The sequence below is a fragment of the Acomys minous genome, assembly GCF_964271855.1.
Source record: "Acomys minous genome assembly, chromosome: 2".
Classification (NCBI taxonomy): Eukaryota; Metazoa; Chordata; class Mammalia; order Rodentia; family Muridae; genus Acomys; species Acomys minous.
Window position 1 is genome coordinate 128,982,032 of NC_140484.1, and position 27,387 is coordinate 129,009,418.

The following is a 27,387-nucleotide window of genomic DNA, read 5'->3' on the forward strand; positions in this document are numbered from 1 at the left end:
GATACAAAATCATACGGGAGTTCAGCTAACAGGCATCTCTGATCCCAGGCAGTGGGGTTCGCGCCAGCATGCTTTTGCTCCAGCTGGGAACGTGTTTTGATCAGAATCTTCTTAGCATGGAGATTGGCATTCCTTAAACATATGGAATTCATCCAGCAACATTCCCTCCTAACTGTGGAGTAGTTACTCATTTCCTCGTCTGTCTCGCCCTCGGGAGGCATGGAAAATTGAAGGGCAGACCTTTGCACTCTGGGGCAAAAGAACAGAGCTTCATCAGAGTTCAGCCCCTGTTAGCCATGCAACTTGGCAACAAGATCCTTTTCCTCCCTGGGTGCAGGTCTTCTGTCCGAGATAGCACAACTACTCGGAGATATTGCCCATTTATTCAGTAAATCAGTCATTATCTATTAAGTGCCTACTGTTCGAGGGGGTTTGGAAGCGCACAGCTTAGAGCATATGGTTAAGCAGTTACTTAAATATAAAACATATTATCTATGTAAGCAGTAAATTATTTTTTTGAAGGTGCAAGGTGGTGGTAGATTAAATTACACAAAAGCAAGGGAGAAGTGTACAAGTTCTACAGTGCTGTTTTTAACTGGAATCACCCGAGTCTTCTCATATATAATGGAAATCATAGTGATACTTAGAGTAATTTCTCTTTACCCTGTAATATGTCACCCTCAGATCTAGTGGCTTACACTGGTCATTCACTGGTTCTTATTTATGATCCAGGTTGGGTGGAGTTAGGTGGGTCAGCTCCCTCATGGGCTCATACATGTGGCTGTAATCTGTAAGAGCTTGTTGCTCAGGCCTGGGTCTAGCCGCAAGAGCCTAAACGTGACAAAAGCAGCTAAGGCAACAAGAGGAAGGCAAGTTCTAATACTCAAGGGTTGTCACTACCTCTGCTTTGGATTTGTTATTCAACTTTTATTCCACAAGATGCAAGCCACATGGCCAACCCTCAAGGCAGGGAGTAAGTACACAGGGTTTGGATACGAGGAGGTATGATTCCTTCAAGTTGTCTACCAGGGTACCTAGGTTCCAGGGATGTCTTGGAGATTTAGGGAAGGACTCCTGAGGTTGTGCCTGTAGTGTCTGTGTTAATAATACCATTACCTGGGGCTAGATAAATATAAAGCTGAACTGCTTGCTTCTTTCTTAGGGAAAAAGCCATTGCATAGAAAATGAATGGCATGTAAAGTGTGTCACCGTGGCTAGAAATCATAAGGTGTCAGAGCTGCGTGTGGTAATGAGACGGCACCAGACCCTGCCATTGTCAATCCTGGCATTATAAAGGTGACATGGAGTCTAAAGTCATACCTCTCTGAATGTACCTGGTGTCATCTGATCTCAAAAAAAAATAATAATAATATTGGCCAAAAATAGCCTTTTCTTTAGAGGAAGATGGGCAGAAAGGAGAAATGTAGGTGATAGCCGAACCAGGCAATTAGCCTAAATAAAGATGCAAGATTTGTACCTGTTGTCCACTGAGCCCTTACTCTGTGCCAGGCCCAGAGCGAGGTATTTCCATGGAGGATGTCATTTGATGCTCAGGACATCCCTGCATCATGAAAGGAACCATCTTCGTTATATAGATTGGGGAAACTGGCTCAGGATCAGGCACTCGATTGGTCCAAAGGAGCATAGGAGGGCACAAGTAGATCCAACATCCAAACCCATGTGCGCCTGACTCAAAATGCATTGACTCAAAACACTCATTTATTGAATTAGTTGTAGTTCACATATAAAAATAATGGAGATATTTTGTGCATCCTTTACGCGTTGCTCTCCCGCCGTGCCACTTTGCAAAGTAGTAATAAGAGAGTGCACGTCGTCATTGGGATACTGGCACTGGGGCCCTCCTTACTCACATTTCTTATTTTACTGGAGAGCCCTTGGTTAGTTCTGTGAAATCTGACAGCACGTACAGCTGAGTCTATGCGAGAAGGATGACGTGATGTCCTCCAGCACTGGCTTACCTCACGGTACCTTTTGTAGCCACACTCTACCCTGTTCCTCTGTTCTCTCATTCTGAAATGTTGGCAATTCCAAAATGTTGTGGATATGGAAGTATCTGACCTTCTGTGGCTGGCTTCCCCCCCACACACACACTCAATATCAGTCCCCGGAGATTCATGGGTACCATCACTTCTTTCCTTTTTTATCATCAAGTGGTACTCCATGGCGTTCTACCTTGATGTAAACAATCCTCTGTCAAAGGATGCCTGACCTGCTTCCAGTTGTTGACTCTTAAGAGTAACTCTTGAGTGTGTTATCACCCAGGCTTTTGTGCGCACATAAGTTTCCATTTTTGAGGGCTAAACGCCCAAAGAGAGCAACCACTAGCTTGTACAGTAATTGCATGCTCCGTTTTCTAAGCAATTTGCCAAATTATTTTCCAGAGGGACTGCACCATTTTTCATCCCTACCAGCAGTTCATGGATGATCCAGTTTCTCCGCATCCCTGTCAGCATTGAGAGCTGTTGCTATTTTTCATTTTAGCCCTGCTCAGGCGTATAGGACGATGGTTCGCTGTGACTTTAATTCCCGTCTCCTTGGTGGCTAACAACGTTGAACATCTTTCCCTGGGCTTCTTTGCCATCTGTATAGCCTCTTTTGGTAAAATATTTATTCGTATCTTTGGAGTGTTTGTTTAGCTCACTATTGAGCTTTGGGTTCCTGATGGGATGTGCATACGAGGCCTTTGTTGATGGGTGGCTCGCACAGTTTTTCTCCCACTTTGTTGCTCCTCTTTTCATCCTCTGAACAGACTTTCGCAAAACACAGGGATTTCAGAGAAGTACAGTTTATCATTTTTTTTCTCTTTGGAAGGTGCTTTTGATAAAAAAAAAGCCTGCATCTTTATTTACTATGTTCTACTGATTTCTAGAGCCAGGGGGTGGGGTAGGAGAGAGGGAAGAAGTCATGTCCTGAGAGGAGGATGCTCTTGTTTGTGAGCTTTCTAAAGCAGACCTAGGGCCAGCAGAAAATCTCTTTTAAAGAAAACAAATGCTAGCTCACTAGCAACATGGGCCAAATTCGGGGGATGTGATGTGGTAAGCATCAGCACCCTGTCATCCCCGGGTCCATCAAGGCTCGGCGGGGTCTGTGTGGACACACAGAAGCCATCCAAGCAGCAGAAATTTTTACATTTTCTTCTAAGTCTGAAGATCTGAGATGATTTTTTTAGTTCTCCTTGCCAGAACTGGAATTTTTAACAAGCATATCTACCATAGAGTAACCCTATTGAGAAATTAAGAAATTGAGAAAGGCTTTCCATGGCTCCGAAAGGCCCAGCAGAAGTCACCAGTTCCTTTATTGGGGCAGAAAGCACAGAGGTAAGTAGCCACTGAGGACTGTTCTCAGGGACGGGGACCTAGTCCTGCCTCCCTACCCCCTGTTCTAGGAGCTAGCACATGGCTGCCAGCTCCCCCTCACACACACCCTGGCAGTCGTTTCTCTATTCTGATTGCCCTGGAGAATTCCTTTCTTTAAGACACTTAGGAGACTTAATTACTGATGGCAGATCTTTTGAGGCTTTGGATGAAAGGGATGGAGGCAGTGCAAGGCTTGATTAGGCGTGTACAACCCTGGGCACAATTAGCTTCGTGAGAGACTGGCCCTGCCTTTATCTGTCTCCAGTTCTGTGAGACTTACAACAGCTAATTATTGAAATGAAAATTGCCTGGCCACCCAGCTGCTGGCAAGAGGGCCCTAATATCTGCCCTAATGACTGGAAATGGAGGCAGCTCCGGGCACTTGGGGTTTTCCCATCATTAAAGGACTTTCCTCCACCACTTCCACTCAGACTTGAGTGCCAGGATACAGAAGCGAAATTCTTCTCTGCTTTGCTGTCTTTCTATGTGACATCCCTTTCTGGGACACCTTCACTAAACTAGCCTCGTTTGCTAGGAGCACCTAAGGTGTGTTTTAATCCATGCTACATACAGAAATCCTGGTACTTGACAGCCAACTGTGTGCACGTGCATGTGCGTGTGCGTGCGTGCGTGTGTGCATGTATCTGGGTATGTCTGTGCATCTGTAGGTGTATTGGTGTGCAGTTCTCTCTCTGCATGTGTGTCTACCTGTGTGTGTGTGTGTGTGTGTGTGTGTGTGTGTGTGTGTGTGTATGTGTGTGTGTGTGTGTCTGTCTGTCTGTCTGTCTGTCTGTCTGTGTCTATGTCTGTGTCTGTGTATCTGTGTATGTCTGTGCATCTGTGGGTGTATTGGTGTGTGTGTGTGTGTGTGTGTGTGTGTGTGTGTGTGTGTGTGTGTGTGTGTGTGATGGAAGGCCAGGGAAGTCTGTGGGCATAGATATGATACCCACTTCTTGTATAGTGGACAAGAAGATGGAGGCTGTGGTAGGACCCAGGAAGAAGCTGACAGCCTCTGTCCCTTCACTTTTCTGGAATGTAGCTGAGCCTCAGTCTCCATGGTTCGTAGGCTGTTTCTTCCTAAGTACAAATGTCAGGACTCACATAGGCTCTAAGGAAGAGTTCTAAAGAGGAAGTGGGTTTGGAAGGTACATGAGGAAATGGCTAAACTGGTGGGGGGTAGGGCTCCAGCCACCTGATCAGGACACAAGGAGGGTGTGTCTCGGGTGCTGCTGAGTGGCTTGTCACCAGTGGTATTCAGGCTTATGAACTGGAAAGAGTATCTCCAAATCATTGCATAGCTGCCTGGGGCTAGGGTCCATGGGATGGCATAGAAGACAGAAGGAAGAGAAGTATCAATTCCTTTTACACGTGAGGAGTCCACCCTCCCTAAAACTCTCCTCAGGCTGAAGAATCCTCCATGCTAAACTGTTGAGTCAATGAGTATGGTAGGGCACGCCAGTAATCCCAGCAGACAGACGGCTGAAGCAGGGAGCTGCAGGTTCAAGTCTAGCCTGGGCTATATAGCTTGGCTCTTTCTTGAGTCTGGTGTTTCAGCTACTGGGATCAGCTTCCTGGGAGAAGATGCAGAGGGCTCCAGTGGTTCCTGGTCACCCAGTGGGAACGCCAAGGAACAGTGGAGAACATCTTCCTCTCTGGTCCCTGGGAAAAGCCAGACTCAGCCTGGCAGCAGTGACCTAGAGTTGCTGTCTCACCTCTGGTCCTAGGCATCTGTGTTAATTGTTCCTTTGCATCCCTGGGAACCAAGGGTAGGTGTGTTTGACCTGCTTTCTACTTTGTGACTCTGAGGAGACCAAAACCAATCCAGTTCCTCAGGCCACATGCCCCAGGATTTCTTAAGGGCCTGCGTAGAAGAGAGGGAACACTATAGAAGACAAATTTGGGGCAAATCACCAAGAAGACAAGGCCGGAAGATCATAGGAGACATATGGCAGACAACACAAGGACACAGGTTGGCTCTACCTTCAGTCTGGAAGGATTATTCTGGGAAATAAATACTAGAAAGACTTCCTAGAATCCTAGGAATTGAAGAGGTGAGGCCTAGAGTGGGAAGGAGTGAAAAGGGGCAGATTTTGGCTCCTTAACAGGAAGTAAAAGCTGGCCGACAGAGCTGTGCCTAGACATAGCCAAGTCTTCAGAGTGATGATTACTTAGTAGAAATGGGACAAAAGGACACAAGCACTCAATGTCAGTGTTACCTTCTGTCTGGACTTTCAGATGGCACTATTTGTGAAAGGCACTTTGATCAGTGGCCATGATAGCAAAAAAAAAAAAAGAAAGAAAGAAAGAAAAGAAAAGAAAAAAAAGAAAGAAAGAAAGAAAAAGAAAAGAAAAAACAATAAGGACAGAGCGGGAATATAGACAGCACAGCTGTCATAAAACCTTCTGACTGAAGTCCTACTGTGTCCTCAAGTCCTGAGCATGCCCAGCCCTTTGAAGGGGAAGCCCCTGGCTCAGGATCAGAGTCCCTGCCCTTTGATACCTGGCCTCTGACAAGATTCCAACAGAAGGCAAGATGGCTCCTGCAAACAGTGACACCATCTGTCACCTGCCTGCCAGCCACTGATTAGAGATGTCCCGACAGCCAGGCTGGGCACAGGGCCACACTCCATCCAGCTCCACTCCCAGGAAAGCCCTGTCCCTGGCCCAGTGTGTTGTTCGGCGCCAGGCTACCAAGAAACTGCTGTGAAATCCTTTCACCTAGCGCGCAGAGCAGACTGGTGGCTCAGTGCAACCCCCCCCCCAGAAGGACTACTGCTATTTTTAAAATGAAGTGATACACTGGTACTAATCAGAAAAGGAATGACCAGGTGAGAAGCTGTATAGGTTGATTAAAAGCTTGAGCCTTAGGGTAAGACAGCTGAGGTGCCCGGCTCGCCCGTTCTCCCATCCTAAAGTGGTCCCCTAAGCAAGCATTTAACCTGTGTAGTCTTGGAATCTCATCAATAAACTGTGGATGGAGCATAGGGAGGCTTAAATGAGGGAATATCCATGAACACCTTGCCTTAGGCACCACCCTTAACATCACTGTCACCTGCTTAAGAGGTGAGGGGTTACCCATAATGACAGGGCTGGAGAAATGCATTCTGATTGTCATAATAGTGAACATCAATATGGAAGCCAGAGCTCTGGGATGCTTGTCTCCTGGTGTCTCGTGGACTTAGATTTCTTTGACACTGTGAGCCTTTTCCAAATCCATCACATGGAGATGATGCTGCCTTCCTCACTGGCTTGCAGAGTCCAGCACAGAATCTGGCACCAGGGTAAGGACCATGCCTTCCCCCTTCCCAGCTGAAAACAAAGGATCCTAAGAGCAAACTTTGAAGGCCTGTGGAAAATAAGATTTATGCTTTTAGACATGCCAAGCTACTCCCCAGGACTCTCATCCTGCGGAACACATGTTAGCTCCGAAATGTTTATGGGCCTTTCTGACACACACGGAACTAAAAATACCACCCTCTGCTTATGTTAAGCAAAACTGATAAAATTTTAGCCCAGCAGGAATTCAGTCAATTTCCTGGCTGGTTTCGGGTAAGCAGGTGATAACAGCCCTTCTCCCTGTGGGCTGTGGCAGGGGCCGGTGTATTAGCAGCCCAGGCCCTGTTGTCTGTGGATGTCTCCCTCACAGATGTTCCGTGCCCCGCCTCTGTGTAAATACAACTGGAGGCCATGTGAAAGGTCCAGATGTGAGCCTCTCCCCAGACGTGGAAGCTTTGTTTCTGAGATCTCCCTTCTGCATAAGCCCCACACCCAGCTTATTCTCCTAGGCAATTTTAGCCCTACCTTGCTGCCCCAGGCATCAGGGTCTCTGAACCCAGCTGAGGGTACCCTCCCTAAGGACTCCCGTGGCTTTTCCGCCAGCATTCTCTGCCACGTGCCCCCTGCTTCTTATTGTCCACTGATATTATGGGAATGTGTTTCTTCTAGCAGGCTGATCCCTACACACGTCAAGCTTCATCTCCCACTTCTCTCCCCATGGTCTCAACTCCAGGAATAACCTGGCTTCTTTCTGCTCAGGGTCATTCATCCGTGCCGTGACCTTCAGGGGTGTATTCTAATGTCAGTTGGAAATCTATTATATTCATGAAGCATTCCATATTTTAAAAAATAATAATAATTCCATATAAGTAGAATGGACTTGAAACTACCGAAACCCACCCTTGCAGTAAGGTTTAGCACTGTTTCATGGAGCTTAAGGTTTAGTTGGAAAATTGGTAATGCAAGCATCAATACCCGAGTTCAAATCTTCCACACGTATAACCCTAGTGCTGAATGGGCAGAGGCAAGAGGAGCCAGGGCCTTTCAGGTTAGCCAGCCCAGCTGAGCAGTGAGCTCTGGGTTCAGTGAGAGACCCTGTCTTTAAATCCACGGGGAAGAGTGATTGAAGACAAACCACACGCACCTCTGTCCTCTGCACATGCAGGCAAGGACACACACACACACACACACACACACACACACACACACACACACACACACGAGACATTTATAGTGTATGTGGGCCTTGAATTGCAGCGTCGGTCCATTTTCACTGTGTATCAGGGCAGTTTGGAAGTCACATATCTCTTCTCTTCTTGCCTCAGAACCTCTTTCCTGCTCACCTTTTCCCTAACTCTCTTTGTCTTTGGTTTAGACACTAGGGTCTCTAGTGAAGGACTCTGATCATCTGTTTACTGCTGGCCTGTCTCAGCCTGGCCTGGTGGCCCTGTGACCCCTCTCCTTGCCTCTCTCCCTCTCTGACTTACTAGTTGAATAGAGGTTCCTAGGAGTCACACACTCAGCTAAGCACTCCATACTGGCCCTGACTTCTGATGCCGCAAATAAAGCACGAGACAAGACTTGGAACTAAGTGAGGAGGGAAGACACAGTAAGGGAGGCAGAGGGAGACTCCTGTGATGCTAGCCCGGGCCCCTGTGGCACTGAGATCAGAAATGGGATGTAGCAATTATTTACCCAGTGATTCGGCCTGTGGTACCAGGTGTTCAGTGTTTTTCTTGATTTTTGAACATTTTATTTTGTTTCAAATATCGAACCAGACATGAGAGAACCACATGGAGTAATTCACTTTAGCCTCCTTGAACTTTTGTTATCTCAGTGCTAAAACAAGGATAAGAAAAAAATATATATAAGTTAAGAGAATAGCATCTAGCTTGCACCGTTACCATGGGAACTGGAATAATATGCACATAGTAACCAGGACACAGGAGGCTTTTAGTGAAGAGGGGTTTGCTTGTTTGTTTGTTTACATGTTCTCTTTGTTTCAGGCAGGGTCTTATGTAGCCAAGACTGTGATTAAAGCCACTTTTTAGCCAAGGCTAGCTGTCTTCGATCTCCTGGTCTTCTTGCTTCCTCCTCCTAGGTGCTGGGATCGCAGGTGTGTGCCTCAGTGCTCAACATAAATTGACTGCATGCGTAGTATCTCTTAGCTTCGTGTTTCCAACAGTGGTGATTTAACCTATACGTAACCTTGCTCAAGCTAAGCAGGAACTCTGCCACCGAACTCTAACTCCAGCATGCTTCTTTGTTGGTTCGTTTCCTATCTGAAATGCTGCTTTGATCCCCATCACCACCTGGTGTGTCCCCATCCCCCTCATTTCTACACACCTGCTCAAGCCTTCCAGTCCTTTCAGGACTAGCTGGATGTACAGGAAAACTACACCGAACCAAAGCGAAAATACCAAAATGTGGTAAGGGTGCTTGCTTTAAATGAATTAAGGACTTAAGGTCAAGTCCTAAGCACCCATACAAAGTAGAAGGAGGAGGAAAAGGAGGAAGAGGAGGAGGAGGAGGAGGAAGAAGAGGAAGAGGAGAAGGAGGAGGTAGACTGATAGTTGCTAGGAGACTTGAAAGTTGCTCATGCTCCTGACAGTAATCCCAATTAAACTCATTGGTCAACCAAGGTAGATCTGAGCAACATCACTTCTTAGCTTTACCTGGCATAAATAGGCTAGATATTTGTTCATGTCTCATAGGTTGAATTTAATGAGAACATGGCCCCCATGGTTATTAATAAAGAAATGAGGATGGTGATGATGATGGCTGACAGTTAACCAGCTAGTAAGAGGTGGAGCCCTATCATGTGACAAGATCTTTACAGGAAGCAGATTCACTCCCATGTGACATTAATGAAGAGACAGAGGTGTGCCAGGCTCAGGGAAGGAGGCAAGGGAAGGTGCCCAAGGCCTCAAAAGAGCAGGGAAGTGGTCTATCCTGGAGCTGCACAGGGAAAGATCCTGTGCCAGAGGTAGAAAGGCCACATGGAGGGAACTGGTGTGGGCAGAGATCTGCAGAGAGTAAAAGGAGTGATGAGGGAAGCACCCACAAACCTCTCAGCAGCCACAACCCAACTCCTCATCTCCTTCTGCCCCTCCTGCAGGTGAACCTGACAAACAGTGGATGCTCAACATCAGGACCGGGCATAGGGGCATTGAGTAACACCAGGAGGCTCTGTGGGGATTGTCTTAATTTGCCTTCTGTTGCTGTGATAAACATCACGTGTGGAAAAAACGTGTGGAAGGACAGTCATGGCAGGAACTCAAGGCAAGAAACAGGAGGCAGGAACTGAAACAGGGACCCCAGAGGAGTGCTTCTTACTGGCTTGCCTCCATGGTTTGCTCAGTTGGTTTTCTTAGAAAACCTGGCATCGCCTGCCCAGGGGTTGTACCACCCACAGTGTGCTAGGCCTTCTCCCAATCAATCATTAATAAAGAAAATGCTTGCCTGCTACCTAATCGGATGGCTAGGTTTTCACAATCAAGGCTCCTCTTGCCAGTTTACCTTAGTTTGTGTCAAGGTGATAAAAAGGCTAATTGGCACAGGGACTGAGATAGAGACGCATATGGGGAGGGGAGAGGGGAGGATGGGGAAATAAGTTGTTCTGGTGCAGTAAAAGGACATGAAAAGGGGGCTAAGGGAGCAGGACCGGAATACCTTTCCCTCTTACGTTTTATGGGCAGTGGAGAACCCAGAGGTTGGCTGGTTCCTTAGTCATCTGCAGTTACCATGGAGGACCACAGGCTGGTTGCTACTTGTTTCTCAGATCTGAAGTTTGGGAAACACATTATCAGGAAGCGTTGTGTGAGCCTCTTCTTGCTCACCTTGTGACTGTGGTGGAGGGCGTCAGCAGAAGAGAATGTGGGCCAGGGGGAGCTTGCTGAGGCCTCTCTTCTCTCTTCTTATTGAGTCACTAATCTCATCTGGAGGCCCCCAACCTCCTGACCTCATCGGAACCTGATTATTTCCCAAATATCATCAACCCAGAAGGGGTTTGGGGATGGGGGACTCGAAGCACATTCAAGTCATAGCAAGATCTTCCCGCCTGTGTGTCCTTCACCCATGCATGGATCAGAGAGCCATGAGTGGCAGTCAACGCCCTCCCTGCAAGCTCCCCCTCCCCTACGGGCAAGAGCCCAAGGCCACTGCTTGCTTCCAGGGAGTTCCCTTCTCCATCTCATTCCTCTTTCACTGAACCCCCTTTCTGGTTCAGCTAAATGGCAATTTAAGTGTGAACTCTGTCTGACCCCCTATCTGTTCAGAGAAGTAAATATTTACTAAATTGCTATGTTAAGTGGGCAAGGCAGGCTCTCCCAGCCTGAGTATGCCTGAGTTGGTGTGTCCCTGTTCTCACGACTGTCTTCGTGTTGATTGGTTGTGTTCAGCCAGAAGAGACACTGATGGAAGCGTTATCACCCACTGGCTTAGCAACCCTCACAGCATATGCTTCTGTGAGGTGTCCCCTTTGTAATTGTAACTGACATCTAGTTGACGCCTCCTCAATTGCGCCTTTTAAAACTGGGTTTCTGACATTAATAGTTAATACACATTGAGCATTAATTGTATGCCAGGGGCCATATATTGGCACATTTAATCCCAGGACAGCCAAAAGAGACTTTGCAGGTAAGGAAACTGAAGCACACACAGGTTGAGTAGCTTGTCTAAAGTCACCCAGCTAGTCAGTACGGGGACACATATTTTCAACACAGGCTGACTACTACATTTTTAAAGGGGCACGTTTAAGGAGTGCCTCTAATTTAGTTTTTGTATCCAACTAGTTTAGTTGTTACATATTCAACTAAAGCGAACCACCAAAAGCTTGTTAGGGTCAGGAGGAATTAAATACGTGCCAAAGGGTTCTTGGCACTTATTTACTCAGTGAACATCTGTGAACATCATGAAAGCCACAGAAAGCTAGTGTCTACCGGTGTGTGTGTACAGGGGAAGAGCAGTGTGTCCAACAGGGTGAGGAGAGTGCACATTGCACAAGGAAGTGAATGTGGTTCTTGGGATGAAGGAGATGGTCAAACTCTAGAAGTTCACTGTGCTCAAAAAGCTGGAATTGGTCCTGGCAGCTAGGCAGGGATGCAGAGGGGGCAGGAGCGGACGGATGGCATGCCTTGAGCTTTGCAAATTCCTAGCAGAGACCAGGAGGGCAAAACCATCCAACAAACCGTCCAAACATCCATGTGCCAAATTCAATTCTCTGGGCCATAACTCAGGCTTTCCTTGGGCTGGAAAGTCACCCCCTCAACTGAAATGTATAAATAGTCCCGTGGTCCACATGGCAGGATTAGCACAGAGACCTGACGTGTATCCCCCTGCCATGTTACTGTGGGTGCTAATTTGGAATGCTTATGAGGTGTGTCCGTGATGTGTGTTCATGGTGGCTAACCCTTACTGTGTGCGTGTTCATATCAGCTGCGTTTCTATCATGCTGGGGCTGGAAAAGCCACAAGGGACAGATGTAGTAGTAGTTGCTATAAATTCTCACCCAGATTAAACCAGAACAGTGCTGCGGGTCAAAAGTCATTATGGGGTCATAATATCCATGCAAAGAGATATAATCAGCCTTTCTTTAAAAATTAAAAAGATTGAGGAGCTGGGGCGATGGCTCAGCAGTTAAAAGTCCATGTTCCTCTTTCAGAGGACCCATGTCGGGTGGCTCACAACCACCTATAATGCCACCCCTGGGGAAATCATACACCCTCTTCTGACCTCCACAAGCCCAAGCGCACACACACACACACACACACACACACACACACACACACACAGGAGATAAATAAATCTTTTTTAATTATTTATTTTGATTTTTTAAAATTTGTCCAATTTACATCCCCTTTGTAGCCCATTCCCTCGTCACCTCCCGGTCCCACCCTCCGTCCCTCATCCCTCTATGCCAGTCCTTAGAAAAGGGAGCTCTCTTCCCCTAACATCTGACCTCAGCCTATCAAGTCGCATCTAGACTGCCTGTATCCTCTTCCTCTGTATCCTGGCAAGGCTGCCCCACCGTGGGGACGTGATCAAGGAGTGGGCACCAGAGTCCCATGGGCACCGTGGCAGGGGAGACACCATGATCAGGAAGAATTCAAAGCCTAGGTTTGGGCCTTGGTTGACATGACTTGATTCTTGTGTGTCCTCAGTCAATCCCCTGCTCAATTATCAAGGACATTTTGAGAATTAAGAGTGCAAGAAATCCATCCCATTTAACTGCAACTAGGTACAGCGCTCAGGATCCATAATCCATCCGAAGACATGGAGGGCGAACTCCAGGCCATCTCCTCGCCATGGGGCTATGGTGTCCAGCTTAGGACTTAGGTTGACCTGAGTGGATCTAGAGGGCCCTTTAAGAAAGTGGACAGAATCTTGCAGTGGAGTACAGCTAAGAGCTACCCTAGAGAGAGCCTTTGAAGTCTCTTGATGGAAGAGCAGATGGGATGCTGCAGATGCCGATGACGGCGGGCAGACCTGCTTGTCCTCAGACCAAATAGGCTTTTGTTTGGCCCGCAACATATTTTGAAATTAAACAAAAAAAGTCTTAAAATTACATATTTTTATTTCAAAATTCAAATTCCTGGGTGGTCTTATAATCCCAGAAAGCATCCCCTAACACTCACCCACCAGGTAAGTCACGGGTGCACTGAGCACCACCCTTGCTAGCAGAATCCAGCCAGGCACTGAGACCCTGGGTACCTTCCGTTTATCAGAGATCACCTAATCAGCCACCTCTAACAAAGCAGCAAAGAGAGAATGTTTTGTACACCCGCGTTGCTCTGCCAAATGGAGCAAGGGGGAGCCAGGACTGAAGAGGTTGGAGGCGTCAAGAAACACAAGTCATCTCCTTAGCTGAGGATTTGAATGGTATATGGCTTTCCTCCTGGACTGAGCGCCTGGCCCTTTCAGGGGTGGGGGAAGGCTGTACTTGTGCCTCAGAGCCAAAGGAAAACTCTGGAAGGAAAATCCAGATGCCATTAAGCTACAAACTCTCGGACTGTCAGTCTGGAGCGATAAAGCCACTGTCCTTCTGACCTGGGGAGAGATGACGCTCAGTAGTGTTCATGTGTAGTCAGAATGGCAAGTTGCTGAAAAAACAGATAACAACAAACCCTGGTGAGGATATGGACAAGAGGAAACCTTGACATCCTGCTGGTGGGGATGTAAAGTCAGCCAGTATTTAAATCAGTACGGAGATTGTTCCTGTAGAGAGTCACACGGTCTACAGACCCACAGTGGTCTAGTGACATAACTGAAGAAGTGTTTGCTTCCTGGCCTGGCTATAGTCAATCATTTCTCAGATCTCTAAAGACTCCGTAAGTTCAGGGTTAGGCCCTCTCTCAACTAAGATATGGTAGGACTAGCAGGGATGCAGATCCTGCCTCTAACCATCACTAGATCCCAGCACACTCTGGTCTTTGTTGCCCCATTGGCCCGCAGCCCTAGAGGAGAGCATGAAAACTCCTCAGATAAACCCAGTAACAGAAACAGACAGGATTGTTCATGAGAGGCTCCAAGTGCCAGTACCCTGTGCTATTGACTGTCTGTTAGTGATGGAGCCTGCTTGCACCTCAAAAGCCTGGTGCTTGACTCACTTTGCCCCATCCAAGAGTATGTTGGCTCCGGGATAAACTCTGGCTCTGCCTCCCCTGCCCAAATCTGGCGCTCAGTTTCTCTTTGATTTTCCCCACTGCAGACCACTCTGCCCTGAGTGCAGCAAGGGCCCAATTCGTGGATGTGGAAGAGCAGGAGCCAGAGGCCATGGACGTGAAGGAGAGGAAGCCCTATCGCTCGCTGACCCGTCGTCGCGATGCGGAGCACCGCTATGCCAGCTCATCAGCGGACAGCGAGGAGGGCAAGGTCCCACAGAAGTCTTACAGCTCCAGTGAGACCCTGAAGGCCTATGACCAGGACGCTCGCCTGGCCTATGGCAGCCGCGTCAAGGACATGGTACCACAGGAGGCCGAGGAGTTCTGCCGCACAGGTGAGTGTGGCTGAGCATGAATGTACAGAGGTGAAAAGGCAGGTGAAGCTGGGCAGGGAGGGGGTGCTTCTAGAAAAATCCAAGTTCCTGCTGCTTTGACCTCAGAGTCTGGTGAGGGCCTGACAGATATGTTCTGGCTCAGCTGCCTAGTTTGGAGAGGTGGCTGGAGGCTGGGTTCCAGGATCAGCCTAGATCTACACTCTCCTCCTGCTCAACCTGTCTTTGTACGTTAGATGGCTATGCACAGTCTCCCCATGGCAGTGACTGGTGAGGGGGGCCTCAGTAGGTGGGATGACACCTTTAGGTTGTATGCATGAGAGCAGAAGTAAGTGCTAAACAAATGCTGCTGCTTAGTTTAGGGATTTACTCATTCCACGCGTATCTTAGCACCTTCCTTGTACCATGCTGGGTGACCTTGAGAGAAGGCAGCTCAGATGGTTGGACTTTAACACCCAGTGATTTGGAAGATACCATGGTGTCAGACATTCCTTCCCTTGCTCCTTCCATACAGTCCTCCCCAAAGGCTAGCCAGTCTTTCCCAGAATGCCTTTCTGCCAACCCCTTTTCTCCCTTCCCTCTGCCACTGCCAAGTCCTGGGCATTGGTTTGGTTTTTGTTTTGTTTTGTTTTGTTTGTTTGTTTTGTTTTTAATCTTTTTTATTTATTAAATGTATATGATAATGCACACCAGAAGAGGGAATCAGATCCCAATATAGATGGTTGTGAGCCACCATGTGGTTGCTGGGAATTGAACTCAGGACCTCTGGAAGGGCAGACAGTGCTCCTAACCTCTGAGCCATCTCTCCAGCCCCCTGGGCATTGTTATATGTTCTGGAAGATTGGCCTCAATGACCATCCACCCCGAGAGCTGTCCATTCAAGCCATCCTCTTCCACAAGCCCCAGTGAAGCTTGGGAAAACCTCCATTTACTACAGACCCTCCAGGCTCCTCCACCTGACACTCAGTTTTCTCCTTGTCCTCTTTGATTGACTGACTGATTGATTGATTGATTGATTGATTGATTGATTTGCCTCTGGCTTGTCCACCAACCTCTCCACCACCCCCATCATGCGTGGCCTAGCCCATCTGAACTGTTGCTGCATCCTTCAAGGATGATTCGCATCCTACTGTGGTACCCTCCAAGGTAGCTGTTGTTCTGCCTTCCAGGGCTCTGTGAGGCCTGGTAGGTGACCATATTCCCTCACAGTGGGAGTGGCCCACTGGGATTCTGCTCTCTGCTTCTCCCCTCCCCAGCCAGCATCAGCCACGCAGCAGGCTTCGTCGCTTAGATATCTTATAGCAGTGCTATGTGATCCTCACAACAAGCCAAGACTGAATCATGTTTGCAATGTCAAACAAGTAAGAGATGCACACAGGCACACACGCATGCACATGCACACACACAGCCACCTATGGCCTCGTTTCCACTCCGTCCCACAGGCCTGGATCCACATGAAAGCTGCCCCACTAGCAAGGCTTGGGAAATGACAGCTCTGCAGCTCTTCCCCAGCTTGTGATTAAGGGCTCGAGCTCTGGCATCAGACAGACCTGGATCTGAGTTTTGGCTCTGCGGCTGTTACAGCCCTCGGCATCCTCACCTGTGCAGAGGGATAATGGCACCTAATGGTAGGGTGCTCCTGAGGATTAGTGGGGGCTGTAAACAATATCCTTGCCACCGGAGCCTGGCACGTAACTGATGCTTTATAAATGCTACCCACAACTCACTGTCACCTCTGAGCCTTGGTGGAGGGAAGAGACAAAACACTTCCAAGCTTTCCTCTAACTCTGTCCAGCCTATGCTTGACGGAGCTCAGTGAGCCGGTGGCTCAGATGCAAGGCTAGCGCACCAGGCTCAGGAAAAGAGCCCTTCTCGTCCTTGTGGAAAACAAATAAGCATCCATAGCCGTGTGCAATGCAATCTGCAAACTGTCATCTGGGACCTTTAAAGATCCTTTGAAGAACCAAGGCACAGGTTATGCCCCACAACTGAAAGAAGCTCAGGCGATCACAAGCCCACCATTACAGTTAGGTGCTGAGGGAAGTGCAGCGGCGACCCATGTTCTAGGCTCCTCAGGAAAGAGGTCAAAAGGTCATCAACAGAACATAAATCTCCCGCCTTGCCCGTTGCCTCACTAGGATCCCTGAACTCCAGAGGTTGGCCCTTACCTTGCATTCCTTCTGTCTCAGGATTACCTCAGCTTCCTGGTATCGATGCCAATTCTGTCTGCTTCAAAGGGGATGGAGGGCAAGCCATATGGAAGTCAGTGTGGCTCGGGCTGTTTATGGCAAATGAAGTTGAGTTTTCACTTTGCACAGCAGTTATTCTTTATAATGTGAGTGGCCTCTCTTGAGAGGATTAGCCCCGTAAAGCACAGATACAGTCTGGGAGGGGAGCAGGGCAGGGCTGGAGTGTGCACAGCAGCCAGGACTCAAAATGTGCAGAGACCTGCAAAGGAGCTGAAGGACTGGGACTCCAGTGAACACTTTGTTGTTGTTGTTGTTGTTGTTGTTGTTGTTGTTGTTGTTGTTTTTTCTTAGAAGGAGAAAAAAAGATAGTAGAGCAGAACAGAGTATGGCACACAGGGGTGAGATTCAAAGTGCATAACATCTGGTCTGGCCCACACCCCAGCCAATCAGAACATTTGCCTGGCCACTGAGCAGAGCCCCAGAGGTCCCTGAAGTACAGGGTCTGCCTGCTGACGTGAAACCATTTGTCTGACAGCTGGATCTAGGGGGAGATAATGGAAGGGGTTGGAAAAGAAATGGCTGGAGTAGCCAGGGCAGAGTATGGGGGTGGGCACTAAGGGGCTCAGATCCTGAACGTATTATATACCCACCAGTATGGGAAGATTTCATGACTTTAACCGCAATCATGGCTGGGTCAGCTTCTGGATGCTCCCCCCATTCCAGGCTCTCCTGGCCTGACCAGAAAAGAACTCCTGGTTCCAAGGACCAGTTGTAGGGCTCATCCAAGAACTTTCTGTCCTGTTCGGGACTTGTTGAGGAGTGCCCTCTGAGAGAGGAGACCAGAAACCTTCAATGCAATTTAACAGACATATTAAAACGAGAGCTTGACAATCCTGCAATTTTTGCCAGAGTCAGAACTTTAGAAGTAAGCAAGAAATAGTAACAGTCTGTGTAGGCGCCAACCTTCAGCAGAAGCGGCAGACAACTCTACCGGCTAATAGCGTTGGGACAGGGCATCTTGCAGAGGGGCCTGGGAGAAAGAGACAGTGAACTCAACAAACTATGCACAAGTATAGTTGGGTAATGGGGCAGGGCTTTCACAGAGCAAGGGAGCTCTGATACACAGCTCTGATACACAGCACTTGGCTAGAGAGGCAGAAGAGCCTTGCAGGCAGAGGAGGTGGCTGGAGTCATTACAAAGAGTTTAAAGTACAGTGGTGAATCCAGTGTGGGAAACCCCCCCCCCAAGCACCCTCACAATGACTATCTGTCTCGTCTCCCCCCCAGGCACTAATTTCACCCTGCGTGAGCTGGGGCTCGGGGAGATGACGCCCCCTCATGGGACCCTCTATCGGACAGACATTGGCCTCCCGCACTGTGGCTATTCCATGGGGGCCAGCTCTGATGCAGACCTGGAAGCAGACACTGTGCTGTCCCCTGAACACCCGGTGCGCCTGTGGGGCCGAAGCACGCGGTCAGGGCGCAGTTCCTGCCTGTCCAGCCGGGCCAACTCCAACCTCACGCTCACTGACACGGAGCATGAGAACACAGAGACTGGTGAGTGGCTCACCTGGCCTGCTGGTTACCCCAGGCTACCAGGCCATGGTTTTAATTATAATATTGATTTCCTGCTGTATCCACTGGGGCTCTGGTGAAGCCGATGAAAAATTTCTTTGCCCTCAGCAGGCAAAAGTCAGAGCCTTGTGCAGTGTCACATGAAATATCCACCCATCAGCGGTGTCAGAGAAGAAGTCACTGCAGTTGCAGCCCAGACTAGGGCAGGGCTAAAGTGCTGGGTTATTACTTACAAGGTAAGGGGGCAGAGGGCTGCAGGGGTTGGTAGCCCAACCCCTCTATAACTGGTTCACTGTGGAGTCTGGAGTCACCGGCTCTGCTCCCAGCCTCTCTACCACCCAGTTACTCTGCAGTCCTAGGCAACCTCTTGCCCTATTGCACTATCTCATGTTGCTCAGAAGGCTTACAGACCAAGACGTCCAATGGGAGCGTCCACTTTGACATTTGGGGGTACACGGGAGATAGAGGTCAGAGGCTCCAACGTTCCAGGTAGGAGAAATAACTTTACATGATTGTATGTGTGAAGTGTCCAGTAACCCAAGGCTTGGAGTCAGGAAATGTGTGCCACAAAAGCACAGTGTGGTTTGCCTTGCAAGGCCAACCCTGTGGAGGGGTCCACTGGGGTCCAAGGCCTAGGAGAGACTGGCAGAACCTAGAACAGCCCCACCTGGGGAGACTAAACTAAGCCAGGAATCTAGACTACTTACTCCTATAACTGACAGTGCAACATGAGATGCTGTATTAAAAAAAAAAGAAGAAAGAAAGAAAGGAAAGGAAAAAGGAAAAGGAAAAGGAAAGGTCAGAGCCAGCCAGATACCAGTGCCCCCTACTGGCTGACAACTCTAAGTGCAAGAACCTGGATTCCCAGCCAGCATCTGGGTCAGGACAAGGGCTTAGCCCCTTTAACAAGACAGCTCCAGCTGAGCTGCAGAAGATCAAAGCCCGGATTAGAGATCAGGCAGCTGACCAGGGGAGTCATAACCAGGTAAAGGATTTCATCCCCCTTCCAGAGCCAGCTGCAGCAGGATTCCAGATGTCTATTCTGCCATCTGGGCCATTTGAGTTCTTTGTAGGGGTCCGGGGAGAGGCATGGCCTGGGAACTAACTTGACAGTATCACTCTGTCCCCAGCTCCAGGAGGGCCCAGTGACCTCATCCCCTGTGGCTCTCCTATTCCACAGTGGACAACTTGTACAGTTTCCTGCCCCACCAAGGTCCAGGCTAAGCTGACAGTCCTGTCTCTCTCTAACCCACAGTGCACAGAACCATGGCACAAGTTTAAATGGCAGGGTCACTCGGAGAACATGAGCTTTGGCCGGGGAACAGGAAGTATCTATTCCATCACTGGTCTGGAGTGTAGCTTTGGCTATGTTGTGTCCTCTCTCTGGCCCCCACTTTCCTCATTTATAGTTTAAATGTAGTCAGCACCCCTCATTTTGTGAGCTCCTAAGTTTGGAGAGGGAAAGTGTTTTTGTGATCTCAGGGCGAGGAAACACTAAACAAGCTGAAATCGGTTTCTCCTATGCAGAACTTCTCAGAGCCTTTAAAACATTAGCATGCATGCTGACGGATAAGTTGGCAGCATTTGTAGAAGCACACTTAATAGTCTCGGACCAGGGATCCCTTGATTCTCAGCTCATCTGGGAGGGGGGCAGTGTTCTGATAGCTGCTTTTGTGATAGCTGAGCTGACCCAGCGTTCTAGCTGTCTAATGTTGGCATGCTGACAATGAAGGTACACGGGACAGAAGTGATCGGGAGGCAGAGAGTTAATCACGGCTCCTGCTTACCAGTGCCCAAGCTCAGCTGAGCATTCCAGCCATGGGAGCTCACTTACTGCCCCTTCAACTCTTTGAATTCAGACGATTTTATTACAACCATTGCACAGACACAAGGCACTGTAGCCACAGAGGCCAAGAAGTCTGCCCAACTCACACGCGAGGTGGAATTAGAACCGGGGCCCTTTACCAGTCTAAATCTTAATTCGGTTAGCTTTAGTAATTTCGTTGAGTTTTCTGTGTAGCAAAGTACGGGGATTGCCTGTTCTTTTGAGGGCTTCTTGCTATGGTGATGCTGTCTGTGAAGTCATGGCAGAGTAAGACACACTCCGCTCACATTATTGTATATCCCTGAATTACAGCTGAATTAAGCCTCTGTTGGGGGGATAACGACATATGTGATGAGCCTGCAGATCATGGGGCCAGGAGGTCGTTTGCTGGTCTCTCCCTTGCCCCCTGCCTGCATGACTCCCTCCCCCTCCCCCTGGCCTCTCCTTCCCCACATAGCTCTCTCCCCCTCCCCCTAGTCTGCCCCCTCACCCCTGCATGGCTCCCTCTCCCTCCCTCTGGCCCCCCCTTCCCTACATTGCTCCCTCCCCATCCCCCTGGTCTCCCCCTCATCCCCCCTCACATGGCTCCCTTCCCCTCCCCCTGGTGTGCCCCCCCACCCCCACCCCTGCATGGCTCCCTCCCTGTTCCCCCTGCTTTCCATCTCCACTCAGAGCTCTAAGGCAGCTATACTCAGAGGAAATGGTCAGGCAAAGGAGGGGGAGGGGAGTCCAACAAAGGACCCCTGATTTTGACACCACTTTCAGGCCTGAACTCCCAAAGCAGACACCCTACAGGCTTCCATCCCTCCATTGGGAAGTTACATTGATGGCTGGTTTACATTGCAGTCTGAATGAAGACTGTGACCATCAGACTGGCTTGTTATTACTCATTGATGAGGTTTGTGGTACTGTTGCTTGACTGAGGAACTTAGGCTCATAGAGATAAAGATCATGATGCTTTCTGGCTTAATTGAGGGCAGGCCCTGTCAAGAGAGTCTGTTCTCTCCAGCTTTCCTCTTCCTATGCGCTTCCCATCTAAGCTCTGCCTGCCTCCCATCCTCTGCTACTCAACCATCACCCCTCTGGATCTGGCACTCCCTCCATTTTCTCTGAGGAGAGGTTACAGCTCATCAGAGGACGAGGGATCGATATATACTGGGTGTGTTGGCTCTTCATCCCATCACAGTGAGGCAACTGCTCAGGGAGAAAGGAAATCGGCCCCTGCCTCAGAGCACACACATGATAGCCTCTAAACCTCACACCACCACAATGGCATGCCCAGCCGCCTGATGGGAAAACAAACACTCTGCCAAACAAAAGTCAAGTAACACAACGGCGACGATCAGCATCTTGCAAAGCTTTGATCGGAACGTGGGTCTCTCTGGTCCCTTGCTTGCACCCAGCTGAGTCACAAGGAGCTTGGGGTCTTTCATTTTAGAACAGCAGCAATGTGCGTCCACGCTCTCAAGGGGACCTCCTGATAAATGTAAAGGGCAGACCATAAAACCCTGTGACCTTCAGCCACAGAAACGTGCACTCCCCTTCCACACTGGCCTTCCATCAGTCAGGAGTAATGGTCAACAGTATTGACAGCAGTGGGAGCTTCCGCTAAGGTCACGGGGCTGCTGTGTGCAAATTGTCATCAGTAATAACTTTTATAGGGTCCATTAAAGCCAATTTCTGTCCCTGAAAGTTAATGTCAGCAAGCTTTTATGCCGTTGCTTAATATTTGAAATAAATATGAAGTTTCCTAGGTGACACTAGTCCTCCTCCTCCTCAAGATGATCAGGCAGAGATAGTCTTCAGGCCCCTCCTCCTGGAGGGGTCACAACACTGGAGGCAGCAAGGAGGATGACAGATACCCCAGAGGCAGCCAATAAGTGTGTGTGTGTGTGTGTGTGTGTGTGTGTGTATGTGTGTGTGTGTGTGTGTGTGTGTGTGTGTGTGTGTGTGTGTGTGTGTGTGTGTTTTTCAGGAGGTAGAGGCTGTTACTGGGCTCCATTCCCACCACTGGGGCAGGATATCAAAAGTCTCTCTTGTGGATTCTTGCGTAATTTGTGTTGTGATAGCTGGGTGTCTCTGCCACGCCGGCATTACTCTCTAGGACATGGGAAACAGAGTAGTTGGGGGAGACACGGGAAGTTGGCCACCTGCGGCTCTGTGTGGCAGCAGAGGCATCCTAGATTGGAAAGAACACCTACTAGGGAGGTCCCAGGGAGACCTACCTCATAGTCCAGTGCAGCAAGTCCCTGCTGTGAGGCCTTGAACTTGGTGCTTTGCCTCCTCTCAGAACCACAGATCTGCATTTTAAAAGCAACACACTGGCTGGTCATGGTGGCACACACCTTTAATCCCAGCACTCGGGAAGCAGAGGCAAGTGGATTTCTGTGAGTTCCAGGCCAGCCTGGTCTACAAAAGCAAGTCCAAGACAGCTAAGGCTACACAGAGAAACCCTGTCTCAAAAAGCGAAAAACAAGCAAACAAGCAAACAAACAAAAGCAACACACTGCTGGTTACTAGAGACAGAGGGCGTTATAAGGGGTGTTTGTCACTTACAGGGCTTCAGTTCTGGCGATGAATGGGCATGACGGCCATACAATAACATAAACATACCAATACCGCTGGGCTATGCTCTTTAATATGGCTCAGTGTTAGTACGTTTTTTTTTTTTAATTTGTTTTGTTTTTCAAGACAGAGTTTCTCTGTGTAGCCTTGGCTGTCCTGGACTCTCATTGTAGACCAGGCTGGCCTCGCACTCCAGAGATCCGCCTGCCTCTGCCTCCCTGGGTGCTGGAATTACAGGTTTGTGCCATCCTACCTGACCAGTGTTAAGTTTAAGTTTAATCATCATAGTTAAAAAACCATCCAATCAAAGGCCTGTGGAGCTAGTTCAGTCAGCAAAGTGCCTGCTATATAAGCATGAGGACCTGACTTCCATCCTCAGAAGCAACATTTGACACACAAGGCCAGGTGTAGTGGCAAGCTTGCAATACCAGTACTGGGGTCACATGGATCTCTGGGTCTCACTGGCTACCCAGTATAGCCTAATTGACAAGCTCCGGGCCAATGATAGATCCTATCTCAAAAAGGAAAACAAAAATAACTAGGGTAGACTGTGCCTAAGGAACCCTATCCACAGCTGACCTCCAAAACATGCATACCCATAGACCCATGTTACCCCTCACAAATATATGTGCAGGTACACATAGAAAATAAAAACAATTAAAATTTAAAATATAGGACGTCGTGTCATCTCTGAGCTGTTGCTAGCCTGCACAGCACAGGGGAAGTGCCTGCTCTGTGGGTCCCGAGTTCTGGCATCTGGGTCTGAGGCCTGGTAAGATGAGAGAGAGAGAGAGAGAGAGAGAGAGAGAGAGAGAGAGAGAGAGAGAGAGAGAAAGAAGAAGAAGGAGGAGGAGGAGGAGGAGGAGGAGGAAGGGAGGGAGGGAGGGAGAGAGAGAAGAAGAAGAAGAAGGAGGAGGAGGAGGAGGGAGGGAGGGAGGGAGGGAGGGAGGAGAGAGAGAGAGAGAGAGAGAGAGAGAGAGAGAGAGAGAGAGAGAGGTGTTCCCAGGGGAGTCCACTGCAGCAGCTACACCTGGAGGCATGAGGGGAGACCTGGGTGGCCTCTGTGATTTTATCCCAGGCGCCAACTTAGAAAGTCACTTAGAAAAGAAAATGAAGGAAAATCACTGCCCACCCCCACCCCCACCCACCCCATGATTACACAGTCTAGCATCAAAGAGGAAATTGTGGGTTAAGCTAATGAGGCATCAAGTCCCACGGAGCAGGCGGGCATCTCCAGGGCATGTGAGGAAAGAACTCCTTACCAAGGCTGCCTGGTTGACCCTCCACGCTCCCCAGCCCCAAACCCTGGAGATTCCTTCTTTCCAAGATCAAGCAGAACATCTTGAAATGTTCAGAGTGCCACAGCTCAACCTACTGTCCAAAGAGACAGCCTCTTCCCGGCCAAGCAATCGAGCCAAGTAGCTGGGCTAGAAACTGAGCGCCCACATTGCGCTCCCTCTACTTCAGGAGACTGCCCACACTATGCCTGCACAGACCCATGTTTTCAGGGAGTTTTTCTCCTATGTGGAAGTTTGCCATGTAACTCCTGGCCATACTGTGAGCCCCCAAGTTCTGAAAGGGACTGGAAAGGACCTGGTATGAGTCAGAGAAGTTAGGAATAATGAGTTAGAGGAAACCTTTTTTTATTTTAATTTATTTCATTTTAATTTATGTGCATTGGTGTGAGAGTGTCAGATCTTGGAGTTACAGACAGTTGTGAGCTGCCATGTGGGTACTGGGAATTGAACCCAGGTCCTTTGGAAGAGCAGGCAGTACTCTTAACCACTGAGCCATCTCTCCAGCCCCGAAGAAACCTTTTTTTTTTTCTTTCATTTTTCTAGGCAAGCATATTGTGGCATGTTGAAGGGGATGCAGCGGAAACTTTAAGCCCAGATATCTCCCATTCCGTCACCATTATGTTGCTTGCCTCCGTGGTGTACGCTGTTTTGTAGAAATATGTGTTCAGTTCATAAACTGAAAGGCCTGGGAAGTAATTTTGGCTAGAGCTAGAACATAAATCTCCTTGTTCATGTAAGAAACTTCCAGAAAAGCAAATGAACTTATGGCCTCTCCAATATGATCAGGATATAGGAATCAAACCAGGCCACTCTCAAACTGTCTCAAGCCAGAGAAGACAGTTTAGGAGAAAAGTCCAATTAGAAAGCACCCTAGAAGACTCCATGGATGAGGTGCCGGACCGCGGGCTTTGAGAATCAGGGGGAACTTGGCAGGTAAAGAAATTGAAAGAAGGCCACTCTTTCTGGACGGCAGCAAGGTTGTCCCCAGAGGCTATGCTGAGTAGACGTGTGCAAGCATGTTCACAAAGAATCAGGGGATGGGGTGTGGGGAGACCTAAGACTGAGTTCAACGCTGTGCCGCGCAATCTGGAGAAAGCAGTAACCATCCTCTCCGTTTCAAATGAGCGAGTTCATTAAGCTTGTAGCAAACAAAAGTAAAAGAAGAGCTAGCAAGTAGCATATAGGTAATGAAACGTCACCAAAGCAGATGCTTTTACATCCAGCAGGGGCAAAGCGATAGCCTAAGTGAGAGCAAACATTGGTAGCATCATCACATCTGGCTTACGGAGTCCAGAAGAAAGCGACTGGGCAAGAGCCAGTCATGCTGGGGCTTCCGCCCGAGAGTCTCTCCATCAGCGAGCTTCTGGCTTCCTATTACGACAACGCAAAAGTGTTTTTATATTGTAGGCTAAACAAAAGCAGTGTCCGTTGGGAATCATTCACCTTCTAACTGTTCTCAAGGACACTGGGGTTTTTTGTTGTTTTTGGTTTGGTTTGGTTTGGTTTGGTTTGGGTTTTTTTTTTTCTTTCTGTTTTTCCCTGTCCTTGATACAGAGCCAGTGGATGGCCTGACCCATATCAGGATTTGGAGGACACTTGATATAAACATGCTTGAGTCTGAGACAAGGGAGAGCCTTCTTGATACTACAGTCCACTCTGGGCAAGTCCAAACATCTCGTGACAATTCATTAAGATAATGTACATCCAGATGCCATGCTGTTTCATGAGCACTTATTATACCTAGGAATGGTTTTAGGTGCTGAGATTCTGTCAGTCACCAAAACCACTCACTCTTAAGGACATTAGATTTGAATGGGGAATAACTGAGGGTGACAAGTTAGAAAATTAAGCTGTATCAGGTGCTTCAAGATAATAAGTGTGAACAGATCCTATGGCGAGGGAGAGGAGTTATAATTTTCGATACGGTGGCCAGAGAGGGCTTCATAGAGACAGCGAATTTGGAGTTTTGTTATTGATAACAGTAGCCGTGAAGTTGTGGAATAAAACCCAGTAGAGGGGACGGCAGCTGCAAGGTCCTTGATATGGAATGTAAACAGCTTGTTTGAACAGCAGCAATCGGGGCCAGTGGATGGAACAGTGGAGGAAGCCATAGAGATGGCATGGGGTGGGATGTGTACAGGCTGTCACTAGGACTAACTACTGAGGGGTCTACTGAGCACGGGCAGGGTCTAACTCGTGCGTGAGTCGGATCATCCTGGATGCTGTGTTGAGAGTAGACTGCAGCAGCCACAGGTGAAAGCATGATGCTGGGGTAAAAATCCAGGCAAGAAAGGATGGGGACTCTGAGCAGGCAGGCAAGCCTCGTAAGCAGCCATGTTGTCTCCGGATGGAGCTTCTCTATGCTGCTTCCCCAGAAGTCTGCTGCTGACGAGAGCTAGTTCCAGTCTGGCCTGTAGCATCCAGGGACGATCTGGTTTCAGAAGGAGCCTGTCACCAGCCCTAACGGGGCCCCAGACCAATTATTTTTTCTTCTCTGAGCACCAGACAGACAAATGGGACCAAAGGGCTCTCAGTCAGTGGGGTGACATAGAGGGAGGATTGGGTTTGGGGCTTACACTCGGCGTCTCGGCAGCAAAACAACTGTCCTCAAGTGAGCCTCAGTTTCCTTGCCTGCAGCTTAGGGAAAAGTACCTATTACCTAAAGATATGATGGGAGTGGGGAAGGAGTCTCTACAGGAAGGAAGTAGGGCACTCTTTTCCAGTCAGGGCATAATTACCAATTGTGACATAAACTGTAAGACTTAGGACTGTTGTTAGACTTATAACTAAACTAAGGAGATGCCGAAGAGCAGACACGGCACAGAGCCAGACAGGTGTTACTTTGTAAGACGTCGGTTTCAGGCCACTTTACACAAAGCTTGTGTACTAAGTCGCAATGTAAAGTATATCTATGGTTATAGATTTCCGGTTTTTTCCAAAGTTTAAGGGGCCAGTGAGATGGCTCAGTAGGTAAAAGTGGTCGCCATGTTAGCCTGACCACCCAAGGTGGATCCTTTAAACCCACCATGGAAGAAGAGTACCAATTCCTACAAGTTATCATCTGACCTCCACGTGTGTGTGGTGGCACATGCACCGTGTGAATGCATGCCTGCACGCACATAACACACACACACACACACACACACACACACACACACACACAAATAAGTAACGATTTTTTTTTAAAGATTTAAAGAAAATGCCCAGCATATAACTGGATCCTATAAATGTTAATTCTCTTACTTTTAAAGACCTGTTAGCTCAAAAATTCCATGATTTATTTTATGAT

The 27,387-nt window shown here is 48.5% G+C and overlaps 1 protein-coding gene across 12 annotated transcripts in view; it reads left to right on the top strand.

Annotated features, from left to right (window-relative positions):
• TENM4 (teneurin transmembrane protein 4) overlaps positions 1-27,387 on the top strand; it is a 720,654-nt gene that overhangs the window by 338,764 nt on the left and 354,503 nt on the right. For all 12 annotated transcript variants that reach the window (XM_084773614.1, XM_084773618.1, XM_084773619.1 and 9 more), the window contains 2 exons: positions 14,362-14,649; positions 18,123-18,392. In XM_084773614.1, the coding sequence (XP_084629740.1) occupies positions 14,362-14,649; positions 18,123-18,392 (558 nt within the window). The remainder of the gene's footprint in view (positions 1-14,361; positions 14,650-18,122; positions 18,393-27,387) is intronic.